At 37.4% G+C, this 15710-nt stretch overlaps 1 protein-coding gene across 1 annotated transcript; it reads left to right on the forward strand.

Annotated features, from left to right (window-relative positions):
- The first annotated feature begins 6489 nt into the window (after positions 1-6489).
- Itm2a (integral membrane protein 2A) lies at positions 6490-12466 on the forward strand. Its single transcript, XM_032890203.1, has 6 exons — positions 6490-6745; positions 9979-10110; positions 10381-10578; positions 10793-10903; positions 11427-11577; positions 11689-12466. Exons 1-6 carry the CDS (start codon positions 6635-6637, stop codon positions 11775-11777), a joined length of 792 nt encoding a protein of 263 aa, XP_032746094.1. The 5' UTR covers positions 6490-6634; the 3' UTR covers positions 11778-12466.
- Positions 12467-15710: the final 3244 nt, after the last annotated feature.

Consider the following 15710-nt stretch of genomic DNA (forward strand, 5'->3'; position numbering starts at 1 on the left):
AATTCTAATTTGCCACTTGTTTTGTGTTAACTTCCAAATAAACATAATTCAAATATTCCTTCTTTCCCAAGCTATGTGAATATTTTTTTTCTATTAGAATTCTTAATATGGTTGATGGTTTACAACTTTATGCTTCAAAACCAAAGTGAAAGTTCTGAAAGAAAATCTTCACTAACTTGAAAGTCAAGACATCATTGATGTCTAGGTGAAAATAGCTTGAGAATATGTCGCACACTGCAGTGTTCTTTTATGTAAAAACTCCCATTTGCACTTGCACAAAAATATGGCACCTACATTGATGTGTAAACAACTGTTCATGATCCTTGAATTTAAATCACAGAAATCTCAAGCAGGGTATTTATAAGCATGGTCTGACTTGATATGTTCAGCTTGACAAGAACTGCAGCACGTACTGTGCACTTGAACAACAGTACTCTTGTTAAGAATGCTCTTTTGGCTTCCTTATCAAAACAGGATTTCATTTTGGAATTTTGAAGATATTAGTACATAGACGTATTGAGCTAATAATTTCAGTTAAAAATTTAGTTTTAAAAGGTGAAGATGAAAACTGCGTTTGAAGAGGAATCAAAGGAAATCACTTGATTTCAAACAATTTGGAACTTTGAGTCCCTTAAAACTAAATTATAAGGTAAGAACATAATATGTTGCGCTCACAGCAAAACTAAACATGAAGGCCAAAGTAACATTTGGAGCATATGTCTAATATGCAACTGCTTATGCTTGCTTTGAGTGGGATCAAAATTCTGAGTCACAAGGGCCTCTCAGTGTCTCTTGGTGAGGTATTATGGAGCAACAGAAACAACTGGACATTCTCAAAAGCATTCCTGGAATAAGACTTAAGCTTCTCAATTGCATTACTCAAGACTAGAATTTCTGTAAGTTTGATCAGATAAAGCACACAGATATGGATTCAAGACTATATTTTTAAAATCCCCAAGATAATTTGCAATGAGTCTGCCAATTCTTACAATTTAGCAGAAAGGGCACTTTGAAAGAGTAAACATTTTTGACTTGGTTTCACTACTACAAATTGAGAAAAATAAAAAGTGATTTTCAGGAATTATGTAGGGATTAACTTCAAGGGTATGACCAGCTTTGAAGAGATGATTGAAACTATTAATTATGGAAATGTGTATTCCCTACCCACCCCCTATTTTTAAAGCAATGTCTTAGTATTCCAGGCTGGCCTGGACTTGCTATGTAGTCGTTGACTTGAATTTAGATACCCACCCCCCTGAATTCTGGGACTAAAGAAGCTTGAACCTCCAGCCTGGCATATCTTCCTTTTATCAGAGCTCCCTAGTTTTAAGGGAAAACTGTAAATGGAATGGAGAATTAAGAATCTATTTATGAAAGCAAGTTGCCTATGCTACCTTGAGTGAAGGGCCCTAGCTCTGTTCTTAGGCTTTAACTACATGTGCAAGGAACTTGTGGATCTAAAAAAAAAATAGCATGGCTCCTTCAAAGCTAAACTAAGCTCCTGGAGTTGTACCCAGAAATAGATGGCTTGTGAGCTATGCCTTTTGCTGCTCCTCTGCTGACATAAGCAACTGCAGAATGTAGAAGCAATGTGCTTGAAGAGGGGTAGCCTATGGTCAGTCATGGAGAGGCCAGGAAAGTTTTCAAAGGCTCCAAATGAATTAGCACTGAATAAATCCAAGCAGGAATCTATTTTTACAATATGAGCAGGCAACTTGCCCTTTGCTGAACTAGTAAGTGAGTTATTTTTCCTGCTTTCAACCAGGTCCCTTCTTGACTTTCTTCACCTGATTTTATAATTTCTTTTAGTGGGCTCAAAGCATTGTGATTATTAGTATAAGATATGGAATCCGACCACCTGAATTAGGAGTTGACTTTGAACAAGTTAAGTTACCTATCTGTCAAAAAATGTGTTTTCTTAACAATGGAATGGAAGTTGATGTGACCCACAAGTTTAGTAGGCTCACATGTTGGCAGTCGGGTCCTCAGATACTATCATTGAAAGGTGATTGGATCATGAGGGCTAATCAAAGAGTTTATGCACTGATGGACTCATAAATTGATGGCCTTATTGAGAGATAATGGACACTTTAAGAGGTAGGCCTTAATTGGATGAAGTAGGCACTTTATCTTGTCACAGGCCCTTCTCTGGTTCTGCTTTGCAAACACCAAGAGATGAGCAGCTCAGTTATACCACACCAGTACAGTAACTTTCTACCTCAAACACAAGAAAACCAGCCTACCATGGATTGTAACCTTCGAAACTATGAACCCAAATCAACCTTTCCTCCACAAAATAGTAAAGAACAGGTAAAAACATTAAAAACTTTGCAGAGAACCCACTCAATTTTAGTGGGTTCAATTAATGTTTTCTATTATTGTCAGGGGTGGCATCGCTGTGCGAATATTATATCATTCAAATGCAAAAGCAAAATTATTTTTCTTATTTATTTTGTCCTTAATATGACTTGTTCTGGTAGTGGGTATTTGAAATTTCTCCTGAATCTGTTTCAAAGGTCGTGCCTTACTTTTGGTATGTCAGACTTCAACATGATTTACTGTCTCTTACCTGGGAATGCCTCCTATTTAGTTTCACAACTCATATCCTGTTAAATTAATTTTCCTAGTCTTCTAGATATAAAACCATTACAGTTAAGCTAAGAATTAGTGCAGTCACAAAACCATTATCTGAGGGTGGGATTACTCCACTAATTTGTTATGTCTTCCTAAATAGTTAATAGAGTTAGTATGTCTTTGTATGCCTCAAACACTGAAGGACCTGCAGTGTATATGTTATAGCAATCTGTGCAGTTAGAATATACTTTACAAAGGAAAAATCGTGGTTATTTTGCTCATTCTCATATTACCATCACAATTCACAGTACAGGGCATGTACTACATCCTCAGCTAACAATGTATAAAAGAATAAATGTGATAATGAGTGGAATTATATCACAGATGCCTCTAATGACTTCAGTGTAGTAGATTGGATGTGTAGTAACTTCAGAAGATGATTCAAAGAGAGTTGATATTGTTACTTAACATCCAATTGTATGTCATGTTCCATTCAGCCAAGTCATGTTAATTTAGTCATCATTTGGTATGTGCGAACAGGGAACTCATTTATAAACATGAATGGTGTGCATTCAGACATGATTAACAATGTGAGCTAGATACAGCATGGCAGCCAGATCCCGTCCAGTGTCCAAAGACAAGAAAGTTGAGACAGTGGTGCTAAGAAACAAGAAGTTGCTTCTGTGAAAGAGACAATTCAACAAAAGCATAGTCAATATGAAACATTTTTCGTAGCTTAAAACGTGTTTATTGGTGTTTCAACTAAGTGAGCAAGTTGTAAGCATATATTCTGAAATTTTAAAGAAATGTAGGAACCACTTCTTGAAATGGACAAATGGTTAACATAGGAGGTTATTGCTAAATTATTATTTCAAAACTTGCACAATTCCTTACCCAATATACATACCTATATACATTTGTGCTTATGCATACAGAGAGAGAGGGTGGAGAGAGAAAGACAGAGACTGAGATATATAAATGGTGTGGGGGGAAGTAAGAGGGACATCTGACAAAATGACACTATGTCTGTATTACATATTGCCAACAGCAGGAAAGATTCCTTGGGAGGTATGACTGGCATTTTGAAAATGGAGTATGGTACTAATAATTAAAAGATGGTGGCTGCCAAACTAGATAAGATGGATGAAGCAAAGAAGTGCAGGCCGACAGGAACCGGATGTAGATCTCTCCTGAGAGACACAGCCAGAATACAGCAAATACATAGACGAATGCCAGCAGCAAACCACTGAACTGAGAACGGGACCCCCGTTGTAGGAATCAGAGAAAGGACTGAAAGAGCTTGAAGGGACTCGAGACCCCATATGTACAACAATGCCAAGCAACCAGAGCTTCCAGGGACTAAGCCACTACCCAAAGACTATACATGGACTGACCCTGGGCTCCAACCTCATAGGTAGCAATGAAAAACCTAGTAAGAGCACCAGTGGAAGGGGAAGCCATTGGTCCTGCCAAGACTGAACCCCCAGTGAACGTGATTGTTGGGGGGAGGGCGGTAATGGGGGGAGGATGGGGAGGGGAACACCCATAGAGAAGGGAAGGGAGAGGGGTTAGGGGGATGTTGGTCCAGAAATCAGGAAGGGGAATAACAATTGAAATGTAAATAAGAAATACACAATTCTATAAATATGGAGAAAAAATAAAATAAAAATCAATACAACTGAAAAAAAATAAAAAAGATGGTGGCTGAACCATTCAAAAGAGGGGTTTGCAGAGGGAAGACTGGGAAGGGGGATAACATTTGAAATGTAAATAAATTAAATAACAAATACAAAATAATTTTTAAAAAAGTGGTTATACATAAATACAAGTGACTATGCTTAGAAGTTTAACTTTGTCCAGGAAGACCCATATCTAGACACTGAGGTTGTTTAAGAGTTATAGAAGTGGAAAGAATTTTAAGAAGTCAAAAATAAACAGGCTCTATAAGCTTGAAATATGTATACGCTACAGATTCAAATGGAGTCCTAGGGTAACCAAACATGTCATTTTCTCTTACTTTTCTTAATAATACAACATGGACGCCTTCCTCCCAGCAGTACAATACAGAGAAGGAAAAATAGTGCCTGAGGAGATCAGGTAGTTTAGCTAATGCTACATACCAAGCAAGTGAGCAAATGCTCTCTTTGGTAGTTATCAGAGCTTGAGTCTCTTCTTTGAACAAATGGAAAGAAAAATTCCTCTTCCTCCTGCCTTACCACGTTTCAGGACAGATAATAAGAAAATAACATATTGTCATCTGATCCAACAGCTTGCATTTAGTAGTTAAGTGTGTGGAAATAGGTATGCATTCCGTGATGCAGGTGGTGTGGGTCACTGTCGTACAGATTCTCAGGAGTTATAAAGGTGATTCCCAACAGAGGGCAACTGGAAAGAGAAACATAGAAAGACAAACATACTGGAAAAACTGAGATTTCCTATGCTAAACTAAGGATTGCCTGACAAATGTTGAATTATAATAGTCAGACTTAAGTAAAAAGTGAAAGAGCAAAAGATGCCAGTGTTTCTAAGTAAACTCTAACATCCTGCTTATAAGGTCCTGACCCTCTACGAGGCACAGACTCCTCACTGTTCCTCGCCGTCCACCTTCCCATCTGTGACCTATCAGAGAATATGAACTCTTTCTTTGCAAAGCCCCCACAGTCAAGACAGGAGAGGGCTTTAGAGGCAAAACAATCTCCATGGGAAAAACTCCAAGTTAGAATTTCTTGGACAGAAGGGAAGCAATTCAGCATATTCAAGTCTGTTCAGTTAAGTTGATGAGTAGGTGGGGAATTCTCTAGTAAAACGGTGTTTTGTTTTGTTTTGTTGGGGCTTTGTTTTGTATTGCTCCCTTCATACAACAGACCTCTATTCTGTTTTATGTAGCACGACTATTTATAAACTCTCTACCACCGACTCTAAATCACCAACCACCACAGCTTGAATTTCATTAGTTAGACTCTCTATGTCACCAGTTTAGGAGAGAGGACTGAAAAAACAATTTAACTCTACTAGATGAATGTCCATGTAAATGTTCACAATGCTTTGTAAGCCAGTCCCTCAGAGGTTATTTTTTTCTATGAACTATACCAGCATGTGGTTAAATTGTGTATGCCCTACCTCCCTAAACACATAGGTGCACACACCCCTGCTTTTTCCCTGCTGGTTACACAGCTGCTGGCTGAAGAGAAACAGGCTCTGGGCTGAGAACTTACTCTGGCTATCCCGTCCAGGGAGAATGAAAAGATCTGGGTTATTTCACTGATTCATTAGGAAGGAGCTTTCCACCCTCCCTTCTCTGGATCTCATCATGTACTGTCTGCAAAATGAGGAGTTAGGGAGACAAAAGCTCCATCTTCCTCATCTAACATTGCTTTAAGTTGGAAAATTAAAATTATAAAAGACAACAAAAAACATGACAGAAAAACAGTGGTGAGTGATTGAAGCAAGCAACTACAAACTAACTTCTAGGTGTTCTTTAAACGGAAGATATTCTAAAGGTGTATAATAGAGAACTGTGCTCTCTGGCCTGGGTGGGTTGCAGAACTCAGAAACCTTGGGTTGGCTCCAAGTTACAGTCCTGGGCCCCGCAGGGGGCCAGGCCAAGTTTGGGAAAACAGAGTCAAAGTCAGGGGCTATTGTGGTCCAGACAGAAGCAGACACGACAGTCAGGTTTCCTTCCTGCCTTGCTCTTATCTGAGGGTGCAGAAGGCAGTAGGAGCATGCCTGGGGTGCAGGTGAGGCATGCCTACCCAAAACCGGCCATCAGCTCCAGTTCCCCTCTCTTCCCAACTAGCAACTTCCCACCCCCACTCGCTTCCACTGCAGAGCTCAGGCCCCCTCCCGCTCCTCCCTCAGCACCTCCCTGGCCCCGCCCACGCTCTCCCACCCAGCCTGGGACTGCGTCATAAGTAAGCCCAGACCTGAGCTCGCTGCAGCCTGTGGAAGACTGGGAGAGACTGTAAGTGCTGCTCAAGCAAGCGCGATCCTCTCCTCTTCCAACCTGCAGCCCAAGATACTGATTCGAGCCGCGCCTTACCGCGCTGCCCGAAGATTCACCATGGTGAAGATCGCCTTCAACACCCCCACGGCGGTGCAAAAGGAGGAGGCACGGCAAGATGTGGAGGCACTCGTCAGCCGCACTGTCCGAGCTCAAATCCTGACTGGCAAGGTAGTTCCCACTGGGCCCACCTCTGTCTTCTGGGGTTTGGGGATGGAGAGAGAAGGGGGAATATGCAGGTGCAGAGAACAAACTGTTGGCTGCCCTGCAGCCCTAGAGTTCCAGGCAGGCCAATTTGCAATGTTGAGTGGGTCACCTTTTACTCTGCTTCAACTCATTCCCTCTGTATCCATGCAACTCTATCGCTTAACACCACCTATCCCAGGGAAGTTGTTGGAAGGGAGTTTCAAAACAATTCTGCATGTCATTTTGTTCTGAGAATGGGTTCTGGAATTGTCCAGAACACAAGTATAGTTACAGGGCAGAGAGCCACACGGGGGTGAACGAGGGCAAGAGAATTAACTGTTCTTTATATTTGATGTGAATGAAGTTACATGTATCTGTGTTTTTATAGGATTGCCTTTGTGGCACTTGAGTGGAGGCAAGGAGCAGTCTGAATTCCAAACTGTATGTGTTGGGGAAAGTGTGTGTGTGTGTGTGTGTGTGTGTGTGTGTGTGTGTGCGCGCGCACACACACACACACACACACACACACACACACTTTTAACTAGACAGTGTTAACGGTTAGATAATGGAGCTATTAAAACATATATTGGTTTTAATTCTTGACAAAACATGTTTAAAAATGAAATCTGAGAACCTCTTCTTTTGGTTGTTATTTCTTTTGAGCAATAGCCCTCATATAGACATCTGAAACAAATCCATGTTGCAATTTAAACAATTTATTTTCCAGGCACTGGAGAAGTTCTTTCCTCCTGGGTTGTTTATCTAGTCAAATTTATATTTCCTTTAAACGCCAACCATATTTGGAGTGTCGATAAACTCTCTTTTTCCTCAGTATAATCTTAGTTTTAAAAGCGATCATATTTTTTTCTTTACATCTGTGGAATCTAAGAACCTGGAGCTCGATGCCCTAACTTGTCCTGTTGTTTTAGAGATTTTCTTCAGGTTCAGACTGGATATTTGGAAAAGTGCTTGAGGACATCTGAATTCACGTAGTAAAACTTAATTATGCATAATAAATTTGGAATGCCAATTTGCTGCAGAACTTTCATCATGGAAACATTCAATATTTAACTGTGCAATCAAACTAGCTTTTGTGTATTACATTTTAGAACTCAAAAGTAACACCCCCTTGCATTGTTGAGGTTTTAATTAAGTGACACAAGGTCACAAATATGTAGTTGTCTTCCTACTAACATTGTAAATGAACCACGGCCAGATTTGAGGGGAGGTCTAAGTAGATGCCAGTAGTTAAAAATAGCCACACAGTAATCCTTTTTTCCCCTCGCCACCAAAAACTTCATGACTTGTAGAAAGAGTCAATTAATATGTAATACTTCTACCAATCCTGTGTGTGATGATGGGGACTAAAATAAAACAAACCTTTTCACTTTGATTATATTTATTTCTTTTAGCTTTTAGAAAAGCTGCAATAGAATTAATCCTGGTCACTTTGGTCAGTAATATCTGACATTACTGCCAGGATATATGGATTAGCGTGGATCAACAGAGATTGGAACACATTGACTAATATTATGTTGAGCACTTTTAAAATACACTTCAAAAGAAATTATCTATGATAATTGGTGTATTAACTACACTGAATTCCAAAAAAGTTAAATAAAAACAAAAGAAATTCTTATTCCTAATAAACAGGGACATCCAGTGAAGCCAAGACCCTCATACTTTAGGCATGCTAAATAATAAATTTTCTGATTCATTGGAAAAGAGAAATGAAATTACAGTTCAAATTGTTCTTCTGTCTCAATAACAAGAAAATTTTCATTCCTCAGAGAATTTTAAATTAAGCTATTATGTGCCTTTTAGCAAGTCATTTCATCTTTCTACACCTAAATTTAATCATACAAATGTCTTCTAAGATCCCACCGTTGTGTTTCGGTAGTTTCCATTCAAAATTTAAAGTTCAGTTTCTGTAGTGCTGAATAGTTTATAGATTTTTAATGAAAATAATTAAACCATTTCAGTGCATGTTGAATATAACGGATGAAATAAGCTTCAATAAACTTTATTAAGAAAATATGAATCTCAAATTTTGAACTAAAAATATTGTTTTGAGAACAAAATTATCAAATTATTTTCTACCCTTGCTTTTTCCATATTAACAAGCATTTTTTTTTAACTAAATTTAATAGAAGGTCAGTTAAATGTCCAAACATTATAGCAATTTCATGAAAAATTCCAGTGGAAGACCAACTAAAATAATTGTTTAATATCAGCTTGCATTATCAGAGCTGAGATTTCCTGCCTTCACTAATTCTATCATTGAGATAGAGTGTGGCCGAGGGGTATGTTGTGACATGCAAAGTAAAAATAGTAGGCCTTGCAGTTCTTAATGCCCTGTGGAGGAAATACAGTTAATCACTTATTTTTTGTTTTGATTTCTTTTTAGAATTCCTCAGCAAATTATTGATTTCACAGAATGTTTAGATTACTGCTTCACAGACAGCCTTTGTATGTAATAAATTCTCTACATGCAAACTTAGTGTTTAATCTAAGGCTTGGAAAATAACATTACTGCAGTCTATAGAATAATGGATAATACCAAGAAGCATTATTCTTACTAATAAAATTAAAAATATTAATTAATCAATTAATTTCTAAAATGAAAGGAAACAACTCTTTTTCAACCTGACAATAAAGCTTTTTGAAAACTAGCCAACAAATTGAAGGTTGCTAACATTCTTTTAAGTTAATAAACTGATTTCTAAGCAAATAGCTAAGAGTCTACTTCTATATTCTAGAAAGTCAGCGATTATAAAAATATATCTAGCCCCAATTACTTAAAGAACATACTTTCTAGAGACTTTCTAAGCAGTACTATATCATCTGTATAGTTAAATACTGTTGCATCCATTAAACATGTGTTAAAGGGGTAGGCCTATATGAAATGTTTTTGATTTTTTAATAAAAATACAATATGTCATTATATAAGTTAATGATTATTTTTAATATAATTCTCCAAGTGCATATTTTGAAATAGTGCTATATCTCTATTGAAGTTTGGAAATGCTAGAAGCAAGGCTAGGTAGGTGGAGACACTCTATGTTTACATCAGAAATTGTCTTGAAGTGACATTCGATTAGAATGTCTGTGTTTATTTTTAAAATATCTTGGTTTTTAGAGGTGATAAATTGCACACAAAAGCAACTGTCTGAAAGTTTAATCTTGTTTTGTTTTCTATTTTGCTTTTTAATGAATAGGAGCTCAGAGTCGTCCCGCAGGAGAAAGATAGCTCATCTGGGAGATGTATGCTTACTCTCTTAGGCCTTTCATTCATCTTGGCAGGACTGATTGTTGGTGGAGCCTGCATTTATAAGTACTTCATGCCCAAGGTAATAATTCTATTTATTAACGCTTTGAATCACTAATTGCCATGTATTTCATTATCAACCTAAAGAATTATGTGGTGGTGACTAGAAAAGTGAAGTCTTGAACGTTTTCAAACTACCGTTCCATCTCTTCTATCGTTTAGGCTTCGTAATGCTAGAATGAAGGAACCTCAGATTAACACAGTAAGATCAACTGACATGAGTCTAAGAAACGATGCAAATACCATGATGGCGAATATTAGAGTGTTTTTCTCCCCCATTTTTGTCTCTTAGAGCACCATTTACCATGGTGAGATGTGCTTCTTTGACTCTGAGGATGCTGTAAATTCCATTCATGGAGGACAGCCATACTTTCTGCCCGTGACTGAGGAGGCCGATATTCGTGAGGATGACAACATCGCAATCATTGACGTGCCCGTTCCCAGTTTCTCCGACAGTGACCCTGCGGCAATTATTCACGACTTTGAGAAGGTGGGTTTCTCTTTCTTGCAGCTATTTAAGAATTGTCTCTTTCCTGCATCATTGAAAGGCAATGAATTTATTCATAAATGAACTTCTTTTCAAAGCAAAGCCCTTTCACTGTGTTGTTATGGAGTAGAAAGTGGTGAATTTTCAAGCTGTTCATTCCAGTGGTACTTAGTAAATCTGCATTATTAATATCTATCTTTTCCCACCTTCCCAACAGGGAATGACTGCTTACCTGGACTTGCTTTTGGGAAACTGTTACCTGATGCCACTCAATACTTCCATTGTTATGACTCCAAAGAATCTGGTGGAGCTTTTTGGCAAACTGGCAGTATGTATTTTAGAGATCAAATTTTTCTATAAGCATTTCCAAATAATTTTGCTTCGTTATTCTAGAGAAGTTAATGAGTTGGGCCAGACATTCCATTTCATTGAAATGTTTTTGAATGAAAAGTGTGTGCTGTGCCAAAATAGATGGAACTGAAGTATTTTATGTTAAGCAATGTAAGCCAGTCAGACAGACAAGTACTTTATGTTCTCCTTCATATGTAGTAGCTAAAAATGTTCACCTGAACACAGAACACTGATTAATAGAGGCTGAGAAGGGAAAGTGTGTAGGGGGAGGTGAATAAAGAGAGGTCGGATTTGATCAATGCATGCAGTGTGTATGTGTGCAAATAGCACACTGAACTTGAAACCCATAAATGCATGCGTATAATAAAAATAGTATAGTATACAAAACTGTTCTAAATGAATTCCAGTTTTAATAATATCTATTTAAAAGACTATGAGTAGGGATTTAAATACTTTCTTTGAGAATGTATCTTTTTAATCTCCCTTCTTTTCATTTATAGAGTGGCAAGTATTTGCCTCATACTTATGTGGTTCGTGAAGACCTGGTTGCTGTGGAAGAAATTCGAGATGTTAGTAACCTTGGTATTTTTATTTACCAACTTTGCAACAACCGAAAGTCCTTCCGCCTTAGACGCAGAGACCTCCTGCTGGGTAGGCAATTTATTATTATTGGATGAGTGGAAGAGAGGAGGGGAGACGGCATGGGACTCTCATTTCTCGTGTGCAGAAAACTCAAAAGACATTTTTTTTATGCCTTCACAGGTTTCAATAAGCGTGCCATTGACAAATGCTGGAAGATCAGACACTTCCCCAATGAATTCATCGTCGAAACCAAGATCTGTCAAGAGTGAAGAGTGACAGATAAAGAGTATCCTTGGTAATAAGAAGTCAGAAACTTGCCGTCTGACTTTGATATTGAAATTGACGGGATACTCAACCTATTTACCCATACATTTACTCCATTGCTTATACTGGAAAAGGAAAGGGGGGAGAAAACTACTAACCACTGCAAGCGATTGTGCAATTCTAGTTTAATTGACATTGCTTGCTGTTTTCAACAAATCAAATGATTATCTTTTCTCTTGAATTTATAGGGTTTAGATTTCTGAAAGCAGCATGAATGTGTCATCTTACTCTCCTGACAAAAAAGCCCATTCTCTGGTGTTATTTAAAGCATGTTCTTGACAAAAATCATTTCACCAGAGCATGCTTTAAATTGAAAAGATTTGAAATTTGTTCTTGACATTTGTGTGTGAAGCATGCCAAAGCTCTTACCGTTCTTTTGTTTTCTTCTTCATTGTGTTCAACTCTCCTGATTTCAGAAGTTACATTTTTTGCATTTCTATCAGGGTGCCTGTGGTAATCTAATCTGACTGATATGTAACAATCTTCATGAGAAAGCAATTTTTTACTCATGTAATGATTCTTTCTCACTGATATCTGTATTGTGAAATCCACAGAACTGTACGGGTGCTGAATGCTGTAAGGAGCTCTGGTTGTATGAATTCTACAACCCTATAATAAAGTTTACCATATTCAACCACGCTTCATTTTCATCACTTGACAGATCCTTAATGTGGAAATTACTAATTTAGCTTTTGTTTACATGAATCAGTTATAAAATTATGAGCATAACTCTGCTTCCATTCCATTCCTTCATATTTATGTCTCATATCTCAAATTTCCTCATTTTCACTTTGTATGAATTGTTATAAATATCTTATCATTTTCTTGCCCTACAAATCCAACTACTTACTGAAATTTTTCCGCTCAGAAAAATTGAAAATATTTTGCTGGTTTTCCTTTAAAAAAAAAAAACCCTATGCAGCCATATGCATCTGTAGCAGCTCACCAAAGATGGACATCGAGCGCGAGGCTTTTTGAATTAATTTATTTAATGTGAGGTGTGTACCAAGACAAGTATGTGGAGGTCAGAGAACAACTTTCTCAAGGGGCTCCTCTCCCTCCAACGTTACATATGTGCCAGAGACGGAAGTCGGGCACTTAGGTTGTCATGCTTGTTGAAACGTGTTCTTTAACCTTTGGCTCTACACTGATGATTTTTAACAATTTCAAAGGCTTGACATCCTTCCCCATTTACCTAGAAGTATAAACTCTACCCCAAGCAGTACTATAGTTTCTTTTCTATTTGCTGGTAGTGAGTATTGCTTAATTTCAATGGGCAATGTGCCTTAGTTAAATCTAGGCTTTTAAAGTATCAGCATTATTTTAAATTAAAGCAAAAACAATTATTTAACATCATAAATTCAGAAATATCACAAACTTTGAAAAACATAGAAAGAAAATAAAGGTTCAGTAGTTATAGAGCAACGGTAACTAATTCATTCAAGAGCTAGTTCTCAGTTGGATACAGAGTAGCATTTATAATACCAGCTACTTAGGAGGCTGAGGTAGAAGATAGCTTGACTCTCTGGGTTTAAGATCAGCACAGGGAATCCATATAGACACTGGGTCTTGAAAAGAAAACAACAACAAAAACAAATGATCAGCCCTGCAAACATACAAGTGACACTATACAGACCAAAAAGAATATACTTAGGGATACAGATGTATACACCTATACAGATATGCGTAAAATACAGTGTAAAAAGCGGGCATGGATTTAAAGGAGAATGGGAAGGGGTACATGGGAGGGTTTGGAGAGAGGAAATTGAAGGGAAATAGGTTATAATCTCAAAAATAATTTAAAAGGTTGGGGGAAAACAGAAATAATAGTAAAAAGAACCGATTATTTTAAAGAAGGACAGGGAATGGAGAGATGGATCAACACTTAGGAGCATCGGCTCTTGTTCCAGAGGACTCAGGTTTGATTCACAACACTCATATGGCAGTTCACAACTGTCTGTAACTACTGTGCAAGGGAATCCCATCCAGGAAATTCTTCCTTGTGGCCTCCACGGGCATTAGGCATACATGTAGGAAAACACCCATCCACATAAAAATAAAGAAAATTTTATTTAAAAGAAATGATATGGTAAATATTTTTAAAGGATAAATCAAAGAAAATACACAAAGAACTTGAGAAAGTTCAACAACCATTCCTTAAAATTTGGTTAGTAATCCTATAAACATATATAGTAAGTTATATATTATTTACATTAGAAAAAAGAAAATGCATCATTTTCAAATTTATTATGTCTAATGGTGAGTCACAAAAAGAAGGGATGGTTTTTGTATCTATTCAGTGTTCTTGGCATGCTGGTCAACATAGGAATATATGACAAACATATTTTTCAGAGAGGAGAAAATTATATTTGTTACTGGATAAGGACTAGACACTAGAGACTAGTGGGTTAAAAAAAATCAACCTTAATACGACGATTCAGTATGATAAACACAAGATGAATGACTTCCCTTTATACCACTAGGGACCATGTATACATAAATCCCAGCACGTAAAATAAAGCACACTGCATTCAGTAGCAACAGAGAAATAAATGAAACTTCTGTTTATTTTGAAAAAAAAAGAGAACGCTTAGTTAGAAAACACAAATGAAGATTTTTGTGTAACTCAAAAGAAAAGACATCATTAAAAACAAATCTTCCCAATTAAATTCATTTGTTTAACCTCATTCCAACAAAGATGACAGAAGGATATAGGTTTCCAAGCCTGTCAAAAACTATTTGAAAGGTTTTCTAGAAACATGATTAATTGGGGATAACTAAATAAGCAAAGAAAAGTAATTAAAGACAAAGATACCTTATATCAACAGCCATTAAATCAAAGCTAAATGTATAATTATGACAACTACTTTCATCAAGTTAGAAAACTTAATGCCCCCTCAAAAAAATAAAACCATGCAAAATAGCACACTTTGACACAAGCGTTTGTAGAAAGATATCTTGTGTATCAAATTTTGTTGAAAAGGGCTAAAAGAAAAAGGAAAAGTTTTAATTGACACACTATGAAAGAGCATAATATTCATAGCTATCTACCTAGTCTTTCCAAAATTTTATAACTAATGAATTAAAGTATGTTTTATAAGAGTTTGTAAGTGGGGACAATTCTGATCCATTTGTGAGCTCTTAAGAATGTGAAACTTGAGCTGAAAGTTGAGAAATTAATATTCAATATATTATCCAGGGTCTTAACAGCAAACATATGGCACCTTCAAATTAGATAAAGGAGGACTGATAACAAAACATATAAGGCTTATGAACTGTGGATTATGGGACCAAAATTATGTAAGAGCTAGAGCATGGGAGGAATGCTGGACAGTGTTTAGATTTTGAACTCATGAACTCACCACAGCTGTAGTTACCTGTGGGAAGCTTGCACAAGATCAGGTCAGTTAAAATATTCAGTGTGGAGAAAGAAAAGACACTCGAGGCCCCATGCTTTACTGTGGAATTATTGGCAGTTAATGGATACTAGTGGAGGGAGTGCCACTGCTTACCTCCCACAGCAGCAATGGAAGCTAAGTATCCAGGGCAGGAACTTAATGTCACTCCAGGTTAGGACTGCAGGCATGCAGTTAGTTCCACATCATCTGAGAGCTCCAGTAGAAGCTGCAGACCTAGGGTGTGGACCTGTCCTTAAGGTAAGGTCTACCAGTATTTGAGAAGGTCCACATTTTTAGTAGATTTAGAAGAAGCTGTGGGCTTAAGAGGTGACTCAGAGGATAAGAGCACTAGCTGTTCTTCCAGAGGTCCTGAGTTCAATTCCCAGCAACCACATGGTGGTTCACAACCATCTGTAATGGGATCCCTTTTCTGGTGTTTCTGAAGACAGCAACAGTATACTCATATACACAAAATAAATA

This window comes from Rattus rattus, chromosome X (genome assembly GCF_011064425.1).
Source record: "Rattus rattus isolate New Zealand chromosome X, Rrattus_CSIRO_v1, whole genome shotgun sequence".
NCBI classification, from domain to species: domain Eukaryota; kingdom Metazoa; phylum Chordata; class Mammalia; order Rodentia; family Muridae; genus Rattus; species Rattus rattus.